The sequence below is a fragment of the Eutrigla gurnardus genome (genome assembly GCF_963514095.1).
Source record: "Eutrigla gurnardus genome assembly, chromosome: 21".
NCBI lineage: Eukaryota > Metazoa > Chordata > Actinopteri > Perciformes > Triglidae > Eutrigla > Eutrigla gurnardus.
In genome coordinates, this window is record NC_139932.1 from 2,310,251 (window position 1) to 2,327,874 (window position 17,624).

At 44.6% G+C, this 17,624-nt stretch overlaps 1 protein-coding gene across 1 annotated transcript; it reads right to left on the minus strand.

The window, feature by feature from the left end:
• Positions 1 to 212: 212 nt before the first annotated feature.
• Positions 213 to 13,533, minus strand: LOC311031948 (uncharacterized protein). Its single transcript, XM_084038545.1, has 2 exons — positions 12,682 to 13,533; positions 213 to 318 (listed from the first exon to the last, which is right to left on the minus strand). Exons 1-2 carry the CDS (start codon positions 13,313 to 13,315, stop codon positions 236 to 238), a joined length of 717 nt encoding a protein of 238 aa, XP_083894671.1. The 5' UTR covers positions 13,316 to 13,533; the 3' UTR covers positions 213 to 235.
• Between the last annotated feature and the right edge of the window lie 4,091 nt (positions 13,534 to 17,624).

Sequence of the window (17,624 nt, forward strand, 5' to 3'; positions counted from 1 at the left end):
GATTAGACACCTGGGCTCCCGATTCCGAGTCGGCTGGGTCCATGCTTCAGGCCAGATCGTTCTGTTATGAACTGCGATGGATCTGGACCCAAGTGCACGACTCAACACACGGATTATAGTGAAACAAAGTCTCTTTAATGAATTGCCAGGTGCAAAAATAGTGCGAGGGGAAGGTGAGTGGTGCGAGGTCCCAGGGTCCCGAGGAGTGATGAGGGTGAAGGTATCGTGAGGTCCGTTATCCCAGATGAGACGGCGTGCAGGTCGAATCCGCAGGTAAGTAGGCTGTTCGAACAACAGCGACTACGTCGGCACGGCGATCTGGGGTAGAGCAGGAGAGGCACAGAGGCATTAGCTACACAAGCTGGAATTGGACACGGAGGCAACAACAGGAACTTGGAAACTGAGTAAGCCAGGAATGAGTACAACCACGGAGACTGACGAAACGATCTGGCCGCGAACAGGAGGGAATCCAGAGCTCTTAAAGGGCGTTGATTGCAAGTGGTTTCACCTGCCTGCTGCTTGTGGAGGGAAGACCACGCCCACATGCACCGAACAGACGGGGGAAGGGACACAGGGGAAAACAGACGAGCACACACACACACACACACACACAGGAAAAGGGGCAGGGCTAGTGATGGGCAAAGGGAAGCTTCGAAACAGTTCGAAGCGATGTTTCAGTATGTGTTGAAGCCTTGAAACGAATATGAAACCTGACTCTACAGTGGCATCTAGTGGCGACTTCTGTGAACTACATGCTCTGGCCAAAGAAAACTCCTAAATATGTGCCACTATGAAATGAGCCGGTCTTAGGTTTCCTTAAGTTAAGTAGAATACAGGTTGAATTAAAGAAACATTAAAAATAAATAAATGACACATTGTTATATGCAATACAATAATCAAAGATTTTTATTAAAAAATAATATTTGTTCGTTGAGTCCGTTTCCCCTGCTTTTGAAAAAAATCCTTTGACGGGGTACACTTGTTGCAGGGACACTTAAACATTTTAGTCAGTTGGTACAAATTAGGGAAGACAGCACGTCGCTCTTGGCAGTATTTCAAAGGATCTGCCCATCTTGGAATAGCCGTTTCGAAACAGAGGCGTTCCTTCAATCACTGAACTACAGTCACGTGACATGGGCGTTTCAGAACCGCTTTTCGGCACAACGTTTCGAAACGTTTCGATCCGGGACTTCAGAGAAGCGCCGACACGCCCGTTTCGGAAGTCACATCACTAGGCAGGGCTGCCATGATGGAATCATGACAGCCCCCTTTTACATGTGCTCTGTTTTTGTGTGAATACAATAGGATTGCGGCAAGAATCCAAAATTATGTGAGGTTGTCCCACTGTTTGAGTTCCTCATTTCAGGCTTTCAAAACCCCAAGTGGAGGTGAGTAGGCCATGTGAATGTGTTTCTAGCAATGCAAAATACTTTTTTCCAAACATTTTGTTAACTTTCCAATGTTGTCCCTTTGAGCACCAAAATCCCTTTGATAAAGTGTGTCCTGGCCTGTCTATGGACTCATATATATATAGTAAATGCCGACAGGGTTGCCGACAGGTTCGGCATTGGCAGGTCACACTCATGAAGCACCTTAATGAATTCTGTGGCCTGGTTAATCTTCATCTAGCATACCATATATTGGACGGGCAGGTTTCCACCGTACAATTGCTGCAGTGGATGGGTGTCATATCCCTATCCCCAAACCACATGTGCAGAACCCTAATGCTTATTTTAATAGGAAGCAGTTCTATTCACTGGTTTTAACTGCTTTCTGTGACAGCAAAAGGCGTTTCTGCAGCATCCATGCTGGCCTTTCAGGCAGTTGGCATGATGCGCGGGCCTTCCGGCACACAGCGGTTGCCACTGTCTTGGCCGAAAACCCCCAAGCCCTGCTTCCTGCAGGCACTCACATCATCCGGGACTCTGCCTACCCTCTTCTTACCCAGTTATTAAAACCATACAGGGACAATGGTCACCTTACTGCACGGCAGAAGCACTACAACAGAAGACTGCATTCTGCACGAGTGATCATTGAGCATGCCTTTGGCCTTTTAAAAGGAAGATTTTGTTGCCTCAGATACCTCCAAATGGGAAGCGTGCAGAGAGCCAGTGCTGCAGTAATGGCATGGGGGGCATTAGCTCAGGAGGTAGAGCGGGTTGGCTGGTAACCGCAAGATTGCTGGTTCAATCCCCGGCTCCTCCTAGCTGAGTGTCTGGCGTCCCTGAGCAAGACGCCTCACCCTAATTGCTCCTGAAGAGCTGGCTGTCGCCCTGCATGGTTGACTCCACCGTTGGTGTGTGAATGTGTGTATGAATGGGTGAATCTCAGTAAACACTGTAAAGAGCTTTGGATAAAAGCGCTATATAAATGAGGACCATTTACCATTTTATGTTGCATTCTGCACAACATCTGTATTGATGCTGATGATGAGGTCGATCCTGAGGATGTGATGGAAAATGAGGCTGTAGCCCATGATGAACAGGAGCTTCCTCTCGCAGCACAGTACCAGGATGCTATTTGCAATGGCCTTTGAACCCACCCCACCCACACCACCTTCTTATTCTTTACAGTACACATATTTTACTTTTCACTTCATTTTGTGAACTGGTGGCACATCCCACAGGGTGATACAGCACTTGCCATGAATTGGAAATGAGGCCAGAGTGGAAAGGCTGTGCCTTTACGAAACAAACATTTTAGAAATGGAAAATCAAGGCAGTGTCTAAATTGCCTCTTTACTAGGGCTTCCTTTGCAATCAATCACTTGGTTTTTAATGGCAGTGCTTCAATCATCAAGACTCCTGCTTTGCCGAGGACGACGAGCCAGGCTCAATTAGCAGGGGATCTCGGAATAGTGGTCCCCAGAGGTGTCGTTCCTATTTTAGAATGACTAACCATCCACTATTTGTGCAAATACCCAAATTTTACAAAATACACAAAGATTCAAGGATGGAGAGAAAATATTTTTTATTAATTTTTTTTTAAGTTCAATTATCTGCTGCTGTCCCTCGCAGAAATTTGAGAGAGAGCACCTAAAAGCTTTTTTTCAAAGGCCCTCTTCTTTCTCTCCTTTACCCTCCTCCACCTCTCTAGGTCCGGGCGCACCAGGGTCTCCAGCGCAGCCGTCCGCCGCTCAGCATGGGACTCATAGCTCTCATAAAACTAGAAACCTGACTGGCTGGTCTTCTGGTGGCCGGGCCTCTTGGAGGTGGAGGGGAGGAGGTCCCAGCTTTGGTTGATTTGGCTGATGATTTGGCCAATCCGGGGATTACAGGTGTGGCAAAGTGGGGTGTTTGCACAATGGTGCCCACCGGAGTGCTGCCGGTACCACTGCCACCAAAAGACACAAAAACAAGATACTAAAAAAAAGATAGTACTCCCCAAAAAAGGGTTATAATGTTGGAGACAATATGAATGTCAGGACAGGTGAACAAAATTCAACTTACTAAATAGTGTTCCCAGGTCACCCTCTATTCACCAGTTGTCCTGCTCTTATCTTTTGCCTTTGTATAGGTCGTCAACATGTTTGCCAGTTTTTTTCAGACCTGCTCGGCACTCAGCCGAGCAGGTCTGAAAAAAACAAACTTTTTGGTTGAAGATATTGAAGATATTTGGAAAAAACAAAAACAAACTTTTTGGTTGAAGATATTTGTTTTGGTAGTATATAAAGTATAATGCCTTTTAAATAGTGACAGTAACAGCAGCGTCACCCGATGACGTATGAAGTTTCAGTGTACCTTGCACATCTGTGATTTCCACAATGTGGTGTTCCGCCATCTTACTCGCTACATTTTGGTTGTCTCTCTCTATCTATATATATAGTCATTCTTTGATTGATTAATTGGTGGACCTGCCCATTACCAAGCCCCAGAGTAATTTACCTCTCACACAAAAGAAACTCATTAAGCCTACATGTGGGTCACAGCAGCAGACTGTTCTATTGTCATTTTGGGTAAACTAGCTCACTATCTTATGTATTAATCAAATAAATAATTTAATTATTGCTGAGAATATTTATGTAACAATTCTTTTTGGAAGGGGCTGGGGTGGTATAGTGGGTAGCACTCTCGCCTCACAGCGAGAGGGTCCCAGGTTCAATTCCCGGGTCAGCCTCGGGTTCCTTCTGTGTGGAATTTGCATGTTCTCCCAGTGTGGGATCGGCTCCAGCCCAACCCCCACCCCCCCCGCAACCCTGAATACAGGATAAGCGGTAGACGATGGATGGATGGATGGATGGATGGAATTCATTTTGGAATTTAACCATTCCAATATTTATTGAAGTGAGATGTCACTGGAACAGTTCTGTAGGGTGATGGTTGTTTAAGGTAGGCCTATATGAAGTCATTGTTCCATTACGGGGCGTACCCACCAAACGCGATGAACGCGATTGAATCGCGCGACAAATGAAATCGCGTCGCGCTAGACGCTCCAGTTTTGACGCCGGTCCAATATGCCAAAAAACGCCTCATCGCGGCATCGCGTCATCGCGTCGCGCGACGAGCCCGCCCAAACAACAACATTTCTTCCGCCATTTCATTCTCTCGTTGATCATGGCTGAGATAACCACCATCGCTGCACTGTATCTACTCTGGAGAAGTTCCCAGCTTCGTCTGCGGGCTAGGCGCCGATGTCGGTTCTGGGTGCATGCTACCCTACGGAGGCGGCGTGAGCTCGGCGAGTTCCACCGTCTCCTGCAGGAGCCGGCAAAAAGCGAGGGAACACCAGGACGTCCGTACGTCAGCACGTCGGTGACGATCTCAACGCTGATAGGCTGTCGCGGCGCGTCTTCACGCGAATTCGCTGCAAAAGTTCAATTATTTCAACTCGAGCGATGGCGTGATGGCGCGATGAAGCGATGGCGCGATGAAGCGATGAAGCGATTTTTCGCGTCCATCGCGTCCATCGCGCCGCGCTATCGCGTCCATCGCGTCGCCCGGCGCGATGAAGCGTCTAATCGCGTCTTTGCATTGACTTTACATGTAATCTTGTCGCGCGATGAAGTTTCATCGCGTTTGGTGGGTACGCCCTGTTACAGTGTAGAGAATAAACATAGTTGTAATTCTTCCAAAACTAGTTAAGGGATAGTTCGGAATTTTGGACATAAGACCTATTTCCAAGTGAGCCGGTGTGTTCAGGACGTCCAGAGATGTTTTCAAGAAATTTCATTCAGTTCTTCTAGTTGCCGAGTTCGCTTATGCTATGGCTAGCGCAAGTCAACGGTTCTTAGCTAGACAGGCATTAAAAACAGTCTTGCCCACTCCACAGTGCACCCGAGGCAAATCCATTGTAACAGCAGACTATCGATGTACATATCTGTGTTGATAGAATGTTTGAAATAAAACCAACCTTGCATTTTTAAGGATTTATATCTCAGCAGCAGCAGCAGCGTGTCATACTTCCTAGTAGGCTACTGAGATAGCCCCCGCTGGAGCTGACAACGCGTCCGAGGGTTTATGGGTCTACGGACGGAGCAGAGGTCCGGGTTCGCGGTGCGTAATTGTGGGTTGGCTGGGCCGTGGGCTGCCCGGTGTTTGCGTGAGGTCCAAGTGCTTTTCACCCAGGTCTGAGGGCATGGGTCCCGACAATTTGTCCCGGTTCGATTGCCTTTTTATGGGCAGTATTTCGGGCGGCGCGTCTTAGAGTTTTGAGTCCGACGGAGAGTCCGCATGTGTGGATTCGCGGAGCCGCCCGCTGCCCGGTGTTGGTCTGCGGTCCAAGGGCTTTTCACCCAGCTCTGAGGGCACAAGGCCCGACTATTCGTCGGTGTTCATGTGTCTATTTACCAGAGGAAATCCCCGCAACGCGTCCGAGGGTTTACGGTTCTCCGGACGGAGCAGTGGTCCGGGTTTGCGGTGCGTAATTGTGGCTTCGCGTGGCCGTGGGCTGCCTGGTGTTTGAGTGAGCTCTGAGGGCTTTTCAGACAGCCTTGGGGGTATAAGTGCCGACAGTTTGGCCCGGTTCGATTGCCTATTTACGGGCAGTATTACGGGCCATAAATAGATGTCTTAGAGTTTTGAGTCCGACGGAGCAAAGTAAAGTTCCGCTGCTGCTGAGAAACTAGTTCCTCAAAAAATGGATGATTCATGCGATGCGAGGTTAGTTTTGTTTCAAATATTATTCTATCAACACAGATATGTACATCGACAGTCTAGTGTTTTAATTGATTTGCCTCGGGTGCACTGTGGAGTGGGCAAGACTGTTTTTAATGCCTGTCTAGCTAAGAACCATTGACTCATGCTAGCCATAGCATAAGCGAACTCGGCAACTAGAAGAACTGAATGAAATTTCTTGAAAACGTCTCCAGACGTCTCGAACACACCGGCTCACTTGGAAAATAGGTCTTATGTCCAAAATTCTGAACTATCCCTTTAAGATATTAAGGTAAAAAAAAAACATACACATTCAGATAACCCTTTATTTCTTTTCACATCTTTTCACACAAACCAAACAGGATATGTTAATGAAATAACAAATAATTAAAAGCAATGAAACATAAATATATATATAAACTTTAAACTTTACTTTATTTATAGAGCACTTTTCCTACATAGACATGTAACACAACGTGCTTTACACACATAAAAAAGAAAATAGAAAAAACAATTACAAATAAAGCCCCTCCCTCCCACCCTCCATACTACACACGCTCACACGCACACACACACAAACATACACACACACCTGCACACTCTCACTACTGACAATAGGGAGACATGGCATGACACTGATGATTGAAGAAACGCTATCTTTGGGGCCATCCACACTGGGAGGAGTCGCAGGCTGTGCCACAGGGGGCACCAGTGCCCAGGCAACCCCGACAGACAACAGTTAGCCGAGCCGAAGGGACCCAGGGACAGCGCCCCCAGCAGCAGCCCAGACACAGCTCCCTGGAAGACCCCCCTGAGGAAACTCTGGAGTTAAAGCTAAAAACTAAAAGCATAAGATAGGATTAAAAAACCCTGAAAAAATAAGTAAATAGAGTGAACAGCTTAAAAGGATAAAAATATATAAGATAATAAAATTAAATAATACCAATGATAAGTAAAACAACTAAAATTATTTAAGATTAATATCATCTTAAAAACAAGATAGAAGCAAAACTATAAAATAAGATAAAATCACATAAGAGCGTAAGAAGAATTTAAAATACTAGTTAAAAGCCTGATTAAAAAGGTGTGTCTTTAACCTTCCTTTAAAAATATCAACTGTCTCTGCGGCTCTCCGGCAGGCTGTTCAACAGGTGGGGGCCATAGTAGCTAAATGCCGCCTCACCATGGGTTTTAGTTTTGGTATGGATAAAAGGCCGGTGCCGGAGGACCTCAGGGTCCGCGAGGGTTGATATGGTAAAAGCAGGTCAGCTAAATAAGAGGGCGCAAGGCCGTTAAGACATTTAAAAACTAGTAAAAGAACCTTAAAATCGATCCTGAAGCGTACGGGGAGCCAATTCAGCGACGCTAAAACTGGTGTAATGTGCTCCCGCCCTCTGGTCCTCGTCAGCACGCGTGTGGCTGAGTTCTGTAATAATTGGAAATTTAAAATACTCTTTTTGGGAAGACCAGAGAGCAGAGCATTAGAATAATCTAAACGACAGGAGATAAAAGCATGCATCAGCACCTCCGTACTGGCCTGAGAGAGAAACGGGCGGACTCTGGCCTTCAGGCCCTATAACTGAAACCTCAGTCTGGTTGAGCTGTAGGAAATTCTCTGCCATCCATGACTTAATGTCTAAAATACAGTTAAAAATCAATCAATTGGCCCTGTATCATCAGGGCCCAGTATTTCAAAAGTGATCCGACTGGATTATCCTGGTCGGATTGGATTAAATCGTGATCTGTTCTGAAAACTGGGTATTTCAACACAGATCCAGAGAATCCCGATCCTGAAGATCAGGATTCAGCTTTGGTAATCCAATCCTCCCTTGAATCCAGATAAAGGGCTGGATTTGGGTATTTCAAAACGTAAGGCAGAGATCTGGATCAGCTTGATACCAAAATTTCAGGATCATTTGGATCCCACCTCAGAGGTGGATTTGACTTGGATTGACAATGTCTCAGCTCCGCTTCTCCAAGATATTGTTACTCAAGATGTTCATTACACTTAATCTAAATTGTCAGTGCATTACTTGAAACAAATTGGAGTAATTTAATAATAATAATAATAATAATAATAATAATAATAATAATACATTTATTTTGTATAGCGCTTTTCAAAGGATCTCAAAGACACTTTACATATACGGTTAAAAATCAATACATTTAAAACAAGTACTATTAAAAACAGGGAGGCTACAAGTGAGTGCATTAAAACAAGCAGGCTATTCTTAAGAAATAAGTTAAAAAGATGTACTGTGAAGTTATAAAACAGTTAAAAACAAGTAATGTAAAGTTATAAAACGGTTTAAAAGCAGGCACATTTAAAAACAAGTTTGTGGTGCAATACAGATGAAGTAGTGGATTAAGGGGGGTTGAAGGCAATTCTGAAGAGGTGGGTTTTGATGAGTGATTTGAAGGTGGTCTGGTCGGTGCAGGCTCAGATGTGTGGGGGTAGTGAGTTCCAGAGGGAGGGGGCAGCAATTGAGAAGGCTCTGTCGAATTTAAGAACATTTAAGGTGTAGCAAAAGTGTTTGGCTATGTTTGTGTACAAACTGATTATTTTACTTAACCAAATCAGATGCTATTTTGCTTTAAATGACCACAATTATGTTTAGTGAGAGCCTTCTACATAAAGGGAGACAAATTAGGATGGAACATTTTTTATCCAATTGTGTCACTGATCAAGCAATAATACATGAAAATAAGGCAACTACAATTTCAAACACTTTCCAGCACTTTATTCAAAATCCAACAACTTATCACTGCAATTGAAGCATTTCCAAGGATTTCCAGCTCTCATACAGACCTTGTCCTTAATAGCTGAGTGGGCTCTGAAAGTAGAAGAAAGGGAAGGAGTATGAGTCATATCTTTGTCTTCATTGGGAATCCACAATAGTCACAGAAATTGTGTGCATGATGACAACAGCATGATTTGGAGATGTGCCTTCTCCACTATTGTATCCCATTATTGCTTTTGAAATGAGCCTGTTTTTGCAGCTACAGCAATTCAAACCACAATGAGAACCGTTTTAACATGTGCTTGCGTTGAGCCTGGTGCAGTATAACGCCAGAATGACTAACATGGCAATAGTCATCATGCTGTTGTCATCCAACAGCATGATTTTCCCAGCATTACTGTAGCATTCTGACACTTCTGAATGAACTGCATAGTTCATACACAACACACATATACAGTGTGTGGTCTGTACGCATGTAGCCTATTTTCAGTCTGCTGTGTTGCCAATGACGTAACGCTAATAAACTCCGAACAGGTTGATGTTAGTTTAAACAGTTATGGTATGATGTACGTCAGATTAATTACCTTGTAAATCAAACCATGGACCGCAAAATTCGTAAACAAAGCCAGCGATCACTAGCTGCTTAACACGCAAGTCAATGGAGCCGAGTTAGCTACCGTTAGCACGGCCGCGGCTCAATTAGAGATCGCTACAGCCTGGTTTTAAGGACGTGACAATTCATATAGTTAGCTAGCACGATATGTTGGTTGGCGTTCATATGGTCCTTAAACCGCTAAACATTAGATGACGGTAAACTTAAATTTTTTACGTGAAAGTCGTGCTCCCAGCTGCTCCTTCCGTGAAGTAGTCCGCCATGTTTCAGATCCGGAGGCGGAGACTTGAGATTTGGCAATCCGTGTCCAGCCAGGTCGGGATCACGGTGATCCACCCGGCCAGTGTTTTGAAATACTCAGATAAAGTCAGCAGGATCACCTTGATCCATGACTGAGAAAAGGAGGATTTCATTATCCGGATTATTCTGATCCGGATTACAAGTTTTGAAATACTGGGCCCAGGAGACACGGCGATGTACAGTTGCGTATCGTCAGCATAACTATGGAAGCTGATGCCGTGCCTCCTGATGACGTCCCCAAGGGGCAGCATGTAAAGATTAAAAAGAAGTGGACCTAAAATTGACCCTTGCGGAACCCCACATCCAATTTCATGGTTTCCTGAGGAACATGTATCCATACTTACATAAAAGCATCGGTCTGTGAGATAAGAACAGTACCAGAGATGCCCACCAGGTGTCTGAGCCTATTTAATAAAATGTTATTTTAAAAAGTCGTTAACTTGGTTAAAAAACTGTTTTTCTAAAATTTTACTTAAAAATGGTAAGTTGGACACAGGTCGGTAGTCATTAAAAACACTTGGATCTAAATTGCTCTTCTTCAGAAGGGGCTTAAAACGATTTTAAAAGTGAAGTGGGAATGGGATCTAAAAGGCAGGTTGTTGGGTTTACTTGGGAGAAAACTCGACCAAGTGTCCATGCATCAACCAGGACAAAACTCTCCAGTGTTACCTCAGGCAAGGACAACAGTTCAGTATTAACACATAAAACTTGATGGAATAAAATGCAGTATCTGATGTCCTTGATTTTGGTTCTGAAGTGGTCTGCAAAGTTCTCACAAAGATCATCTGTTGGTGTCTTAAAAACTTTATTAGAATTAGTGCCTGTTAAAATATCAAAAGTGGAGAAGAGGAACCAGGAGTTGTTTTTAGTGATGGTGATGAGTTGTGAGAAATGTAAAATTCGTGCCTTTTTGACTGCATTATTGTAGGTTTTGAGTTGTTGACGTAAAATCTCGTAATGAATTGTCAGTTTACTTTTCCTCGGCACTCCTGCATTTTCTTTTCAGTTCATTGATTTCAGTCTTTTTTTCTCCACGGGGGTGTAGGTTTTCTTTTTATTTATGTAGTTAAAAGTGGAGCTACTGAGTCCAAAGTTGACTTCAGTCTGCTGTTAAAATTATCAACGATAAAATCACAAGATGCAGGTAAAATTTCAGCAGGAGTGCTCTGTAAAATCTCCATAAAATTTGCAGCCACTTCAGAAGTAAGGTAGCGCCTCCTCACTGTTCTCACCGGGGCCTCCTCTTGGTTAAAACTGGTGATGTTAAAAAACACGCAGTAGTGGTCAGACACAGCCAGGTCGACAACAGAGGGCACACCGATGGACAGGCCATGGGCAGGCCCGGAGTGGCTTATCGGGAGGACCGGGACAATTCCCGGTGGGCCGGTCTGACTTTTGGGCCGCAAGGGCCGGTGTTCAATTATTATTTTTATTTATTTTGTGCCGGTGTTCAGTCATGGCACTGAGTGGAGTGGGTATCACGTGTATGCTGTTACCACTGTCGCTGGTCATATCAGGGAGCTGGCGGTCTGTTAGATCATGCCAATGAAACTGGGACGCGGACGCAGGTTAAGGGCACGCCCACCAACAAGAAACAGACGCAGACGCAGCCTGACGTAACGTACGTGTCGTGCACTAGTCCGCACACTTCAGTGGTGTTTGCCTAGCTCCAACCACAGATGTACAAGGAAAATAATAACCCAAAATGGAAAATAAAAAGAGCAAGGGTGGCGCAGAAAAAGCGAGGATTAAAAAGAGAAAAGCCCTGGAGACAGATGTCGCGGTCTGAAGCGACCAATGAAGACGATGAAACGGGTAAGACAAGATAATGAACAAAATGCAACTTTCTCAACAGTGAAATTCATAAAAAACAGACTCAGGAGCACTTTGACTGAGAAAAAACTTGAGGCATTCATGCTCATGTGCACTGAGAAAGAAATTCTCATGTCTTTGCACAATGATACTGTAATAAACAAAGTCGCAGAGACCAGTGCACTGCTCAGGCGTTTATTAATGTTTTAGGGTTGGCCATGTTTCTTTGACACTATTCTTGTGCAGAGGAAAAACTGATAATGGCATCTTTAGAAAGTTATGTTTTACTGTGAATAACAAACTTGTGCAATACTTATTTTATTCTTTGTTCATGTTTAAATCTAAATGTTTGTGAAATCTAAGTTCTGATTATGTTATTACAGATTATTACCGTTTATTATTTTTTCAAATTTAATATGTAATATTTTATTTATTCTTTTTATAATTTGTTGAAAAGGATGTTGTGTTGCAAAGAATAATGGTGGAGATGTGCACTCATGTTGAAATAAATCCCCATTGTGAAGCAACCATTACTTCCACTGAATTGGAATTATTTTAGAAAAAATACACGGAATTACAAGGCTTTAGAGAACAGTGCGCTATTGTATGCTTAACATGTAAAGTTATAATTACATTATTTTAATATAATAGGTTGTGATCTAAAGTGGGCCGGTCTGAGGTATGAAACTCCAGGGCTGAAAATGAGTCCCACTCCGGCCCTGGCCATGGGTTATGACCAGGTCCAGGGTGTGTCCTCTGTTGTGAGTTGGCTGTGCGACGTGCTGCTGAAAAAAAAGACAACTTAAAAGATTTGAAAATTCTCTGGATATCGGATCCGAGATATCATCAACGTGTAGATTAAAATAACCAGTTATTAAAATCCTGCTAAAAGAGGTGTGAATAATTGATAAAAGTTCAGAAAATTCACTGATAAAAGAGCTAGAGTGATGGGGTGGTCTGTATACAGTAAGGCAAAGAATTGGAGGACTGCTAAAAGTAAAGGCATGGTGCTCAAATGATGAGTAACTGTTAAAAAACACTCGATCATAGACAACAATGAGTTGTCTGCGCTGGGATGAGGAGCGGGACGGGGGAGGCGGACAGCCCCGAGTTGAACACCCACCTGCTGGAGGGCAGCTAGCCATGAGTGGAGGGAAGGCTGTGGTGTCTGTCAGTGGGGGAACAACACAGGCACCAGCAGAGCGGCTGTGGGGACCTCCAGAAGACAGCGGGGGAGATGTTAGACCGACCTGGTGGTGCAGGGCAGCTGCCTTGCTTCCCCCCGATGGCGAGGGACCCGCGGGCCTGGGTGGCGGTGCACCACCGGGGAGTGGAGCTGTCTGTGGACACCACACCGGTCGGAGGAGCCGAGCCCGGACCCCGATCATCGGCTCTGTCGCAAGCTGCGACAGAACATAGCAATAGCAATTGAAGAGTGGGATTGGAGGCGAAACAGCTCCAGGTGGGGTCCTCTTTCGGCCATGAGAAACCTGAGCCCATGATCGCTGGAGGTGGGGAGTGGAGCAGAAGGATGGCCGCGGACAGGTGGGATCCCAGGGCACCGTGTCCTGGAGGGCCGCTGACAGCGATGAGATCCGGAGACTCTGCTCGTGAGCTACTGTCAGAGACTGCTGTAGCAGGGCGTCCTTGCTCCTCAGCTCCTCGGAAAGTCGGCGAACATCATCCGTCAGGTCAGCAATCTTTTTGTGAGCTTTCTTTAGTTGTTGATGATCAGCCGGGGACGTGGAGGTAGCCATTTAGCTTAGCTTAGCCTTGCTTGGCTAGGTAGCTTGTGTCCAGTAAAAAGCAGATAAAATAGCCACTGATCGCCTTAAAAACACAGTATAGTGGCTGTGAGTATAAAAAGACTAAAAGCAACTAAAATCTGCTAAGATACTGGAATAAAAACCCCTTAAACTAAAAAGGGAGCTAGACGAAGTTACCCTCGCGTGGTGCTGCTGTGGTGCGTCTGACTTTCTTCTACACTATCCGTAAAGCCAACATTGGGAAATGAATAATATTCCATGTAGTGGTAGACGTTGTTTTTTTTATTATATATTTCTATTATCATTCTATGTTTGTATTCGTGTAGGCCTATTAACAAGACCTCACATCATATAAAAAGGCTTACACCACAATGTACATAAGTTTACACAAAGCGACCAAAATAAAAAAAAAACACATAATTTGTCCACAAGGTGGCCGCCGAGTGTGGACCTGAACACACGTCACTGAACTTTTAACCAATAATGAACAATTCCGCTCCTGAAAACTTGCTCCCGCGATGTTGTGGGTCATGTGATATGGTCGCGAAACTGTGACGTCTTTGCAGTGGGCTGACAAGTCGGACACAAATTCTGATGTTTTCAACCCAGAATTCATCGCGTTAGGTAGCCAGGGGCCTGTACTAAGATGCAGGATTTGGGCTTAGCGAGGTAACTTAAGCGTTAACTCTGGGTTTTCCGTCCTACGACGCTGGTTCACTTCTTACCGGGGTAGATCGCCATGGTAACTTACGCTGTGGAGCTAACCTGCTCCGGAGCAGGTTATGTTCCTGATAAGAGATCAACGTGGAGAAACACACCGCCTACTGACCAATCAGCTGTCTTGGTGCGCGTATATAAAAAAAAAAGAAGCTCGATGGATCGTGAGAGGGTCTCGTAGGAGAACTATAGAGTGTACAGAGACCGGCAAAACCCTTTTTCTGTGTCTGACGATGTTTTATATGAGAAATACAGATTCTAATCGGAGGGAAAGACTTTTCTTTGTCAGCGTACAGCCTACTTTCCACTTTGAATTATGTTTTTATATTTATTTGATTTGCTCCCAAGTCCGTTTTCCACCGCCGGGATTGCAGCTGAAAGAATGAGGCTGATATTGTCATAAACCACGTTATAAGATTACATCCAAGCAACACATTCATTATTTTAAAGTTATATGTTTGGCCTTTTATTGCGGAAGGACATTGTAAGAGTTAAAGGGACGAGAGAGAGCGACGACATGATTTAAAAGAGGGCCGTAGGGCGGATTCGAACTGGGGCCGCTGCAAGGAACCTCGTAACATGGGGCGGTAACTCTACCACTAATCTATCAGCGAAGTGAAAGAAGTCATGTAACCAGTCGGGTCTACTAGTGTCCTTATGATGGGGTAGTCATATTATACTACTACTAATACTATTAATACGACTTCCGCATTCACACAGTCGGCGAGTTTTTGCCAGCTGTCCTTCCTGCATTTGGCAGATGAAACCGTTGCCTTTTGCCTGTATTATATGTTTAACTTCTGTAAGATTATGGTTCGCTCCTCGTACGTGAAATACGCCGCTCCACTGCCGTAGACTGATCCATGTATGTGATTGGTCAAATGCTGCAAACGCCGCCTCTTTCATGTGCACACGCTCATAGCTGGACAGGTAAACCCTGGGTTGAGTTAACGAGTTGATAACCAGCTTCGTGTGACCTTCGTGTGACCGCTTATCTCCGATTGCCTTTGTTAGGGTTACTTAAGCTGGATCTCTGAAAGATACCCTGGGTATGTTGAACTCGCTTCGTAGTACAGGCCCCAGGTGCAGCGCGCGAGGCAACACACGACTTATGTCAATGGCAACCAAAAAGAAGCACTTTTGTTCAACCGCACTTAATTTCTACAGCACAGTGTACGTTGTTTTTTAGGGTACGCTGGAATTTTGCAGGCTGCCATCTTTTTACCAACCTGGGTTGAGTAAATAAAAATTGTGCCCGCTTTTGATGGTAACTTTGGCTATTTAAAAAGAGACAGTGTGTAGGATTTGGGGGCATCAAGAGACATGGTTGCAGATTGCAACCAACTAAAAACCCATCAACAATTTTTTTCTCACAAGACTGTGGTAATGTGCGCCAAACTAGTAATGTAGTAATATTCAATATTGCATGATCCTCCAACCACAATACCAAATCTAATTTCCTTTAAACATATTCTTTTGTTCTCAATGTTTTTTTGTTTTTTTTAATACAGATTTTGTACTCTTTTGCCAATAATGAGGAAAGTTTTGCCTGAATTCACTCAAAGAGGACAAGCCTGTGATGCGCTACGACAATGATGAGGTGTCCGCAACTCCCCCAGATGAGCTGAATACATTTTATGCATGCTTTGAACATAACACCCCGAAATGATGTGGGTTTATTCACAAAGAATGAGGAGCAAACAAATGAACAGGTGGATGAGGGAAGGAGGGCCGTGAGGGTTGTGCGAAAAAAATAAAATAAATAGAACAAAACTGGGCCTGACTACCTCTAACTGTGTAAGGGAAAGAAAAGAAGACAAGGCCTGACTAACTGATCTAACAAAATGGCTGAAGAAAAACCCTCTTTAACAAAACTAGAGCCTTTAGAAAACCAGCTCCCGGCTCAGGTGTCAAGCAGGGAGCAATTAAAGTGAGAGAGCTGCTCTCCCCACAGCAAGCCTTTTAAGCCTGGCCCGACCCGGGATTGGTTCACCACTTAGAGTGGGTGGAGCTGAGGCAGGGCGGAGCTGCAAGGCAGGGAGTCACAGGCACAGGCTTTTCCACCTAAACATAGGGAAAGAGAAAAAAAGAGAGAACACAATCAGACCCTACTCCCACTGAAAGAGTGGGATGTAACAGATATAGAAATGGATAAGGACCCCTGCCCACTTGAAATTTCAAGGACAGAGGTGTGCAAATCCTTCAAAAGGGTAAATCTTCACAAGGCTCCAGGCCCAGACACATCCCGGGCAGAGTACTCAAGGCATATGCAGACCAGCTGGCGGATGTTTTCACACACCTCTTCAACACATCCCTACAAAAATCCGTAGTCCCAACATGCTTCAAAAGAACCACAATTGTCCCTGTACCCGAGAAAACAAAAGCCCTGTGTTTGAATGACTACCGCCTCGTAGCTCTCATCATGAAGTGCTTTGAGCCTTGCTTTGCCTATGTTGTTGTGCATTTGACAAATAAAGAACTTGAACTTGAATACCATGTTTTACCTAAAAAAAATAAAAATAAAAAAGGTGTCTGGGTTTGATGAAGAAAAGCATTGCAACAAAACTCCAAGCCTAGCACTTATGTGGGGTCACTCATTACAAAAGACAATATGATACACTGAAAATATCTAATGGCAGGAGACAGTGAGCTGAAACAGTCAACCCAGACATTCCAAAAACTGTATACCTCAAAATGGTCTGAACTTGTCTCTCACACAGCTTTGACCACCTTGAATTAGGTGTGCTTTAAGAAGCCCTGCCATTCACAGAAGATGTGCAAGATCTCCACTTACACCTTGAAAAGACTGCAGGTTTAGCATCTGCGAACCTGGGAAAGATTCCATCACTACAAGTCTATGGTGAACTTTGCAGAGCAACTTTAAATAAATTAATATTGCTTAACCGACGACGTGGATTAAAATCCGCGCCCTTCGGTGCGAGGGGCGCAGATTGGTTGTTTTTTTTCTCAGTCCCACGGCGGCCACAGAGCTCTGTTTAATTCCGTTCCTTTTCCTGATGACATAATGTACTGATCCCTCTGAAATTAGACGGTTTCCATTTCACCCAGTATAACAAAAAGTATTTCTGAACAGGATTACATACCCTATCTTTAAGTAAAATGCAACTAAAGGCTTTCCTTGAGAAGGACACGGCTGTCCTCCAGATGTTGCTGTTGGCCAGACAAGGGGTAAAAGAGGAAAAAAAAACAGAGTGTGGAGTTCCACCAAACAAATTCTTGTTGGCAAGACTCTACTGTTTGAACCCAGAACTCCTCAGGTCAACACAGTTACGCAAAGATGTTGCAACCTTGTGTCCTATCCCAGTCAGGACATCAAACTGGAGAAGATTTCGCCAGAGACCCGTCGCTCGAGGCTGTAACCCATCCAATCTCTGCCACCCACCATTCTCCACTGATACGGAACTTGAAGTACTAGGGGGGCTATGGAACTGCCATTTTGCAGTCAAGCAGGCGGACACCATCTCAGCGTATGCCTCCCTGCAGACTCTCCACTTCCTGGCCCTTATGGAGACCTGGATCGCCCCAGAAAACACTGCCACTCCAGCTGCTCTTTCAACTGCCT

What these genes read in the sequence shown, in the direction of transcription:
- LOC311031948 (XM_084038545.1), bottom strand. Translation starts at nt 13,315, where the DNA reads ATGGCTACCTCCACGTCCCCGGCTGATCATCAACAACTAAAGAAAGCT. An exon ending in GGCTAGCTGCCCTCCAGCAG is followed by an intron (nt 319 to 12,681) that starts GTGGGTGTTCAA and finishes GCTCTACCCCAG; the next exon opens with ATCGCCGTGCCGACGTAGTC.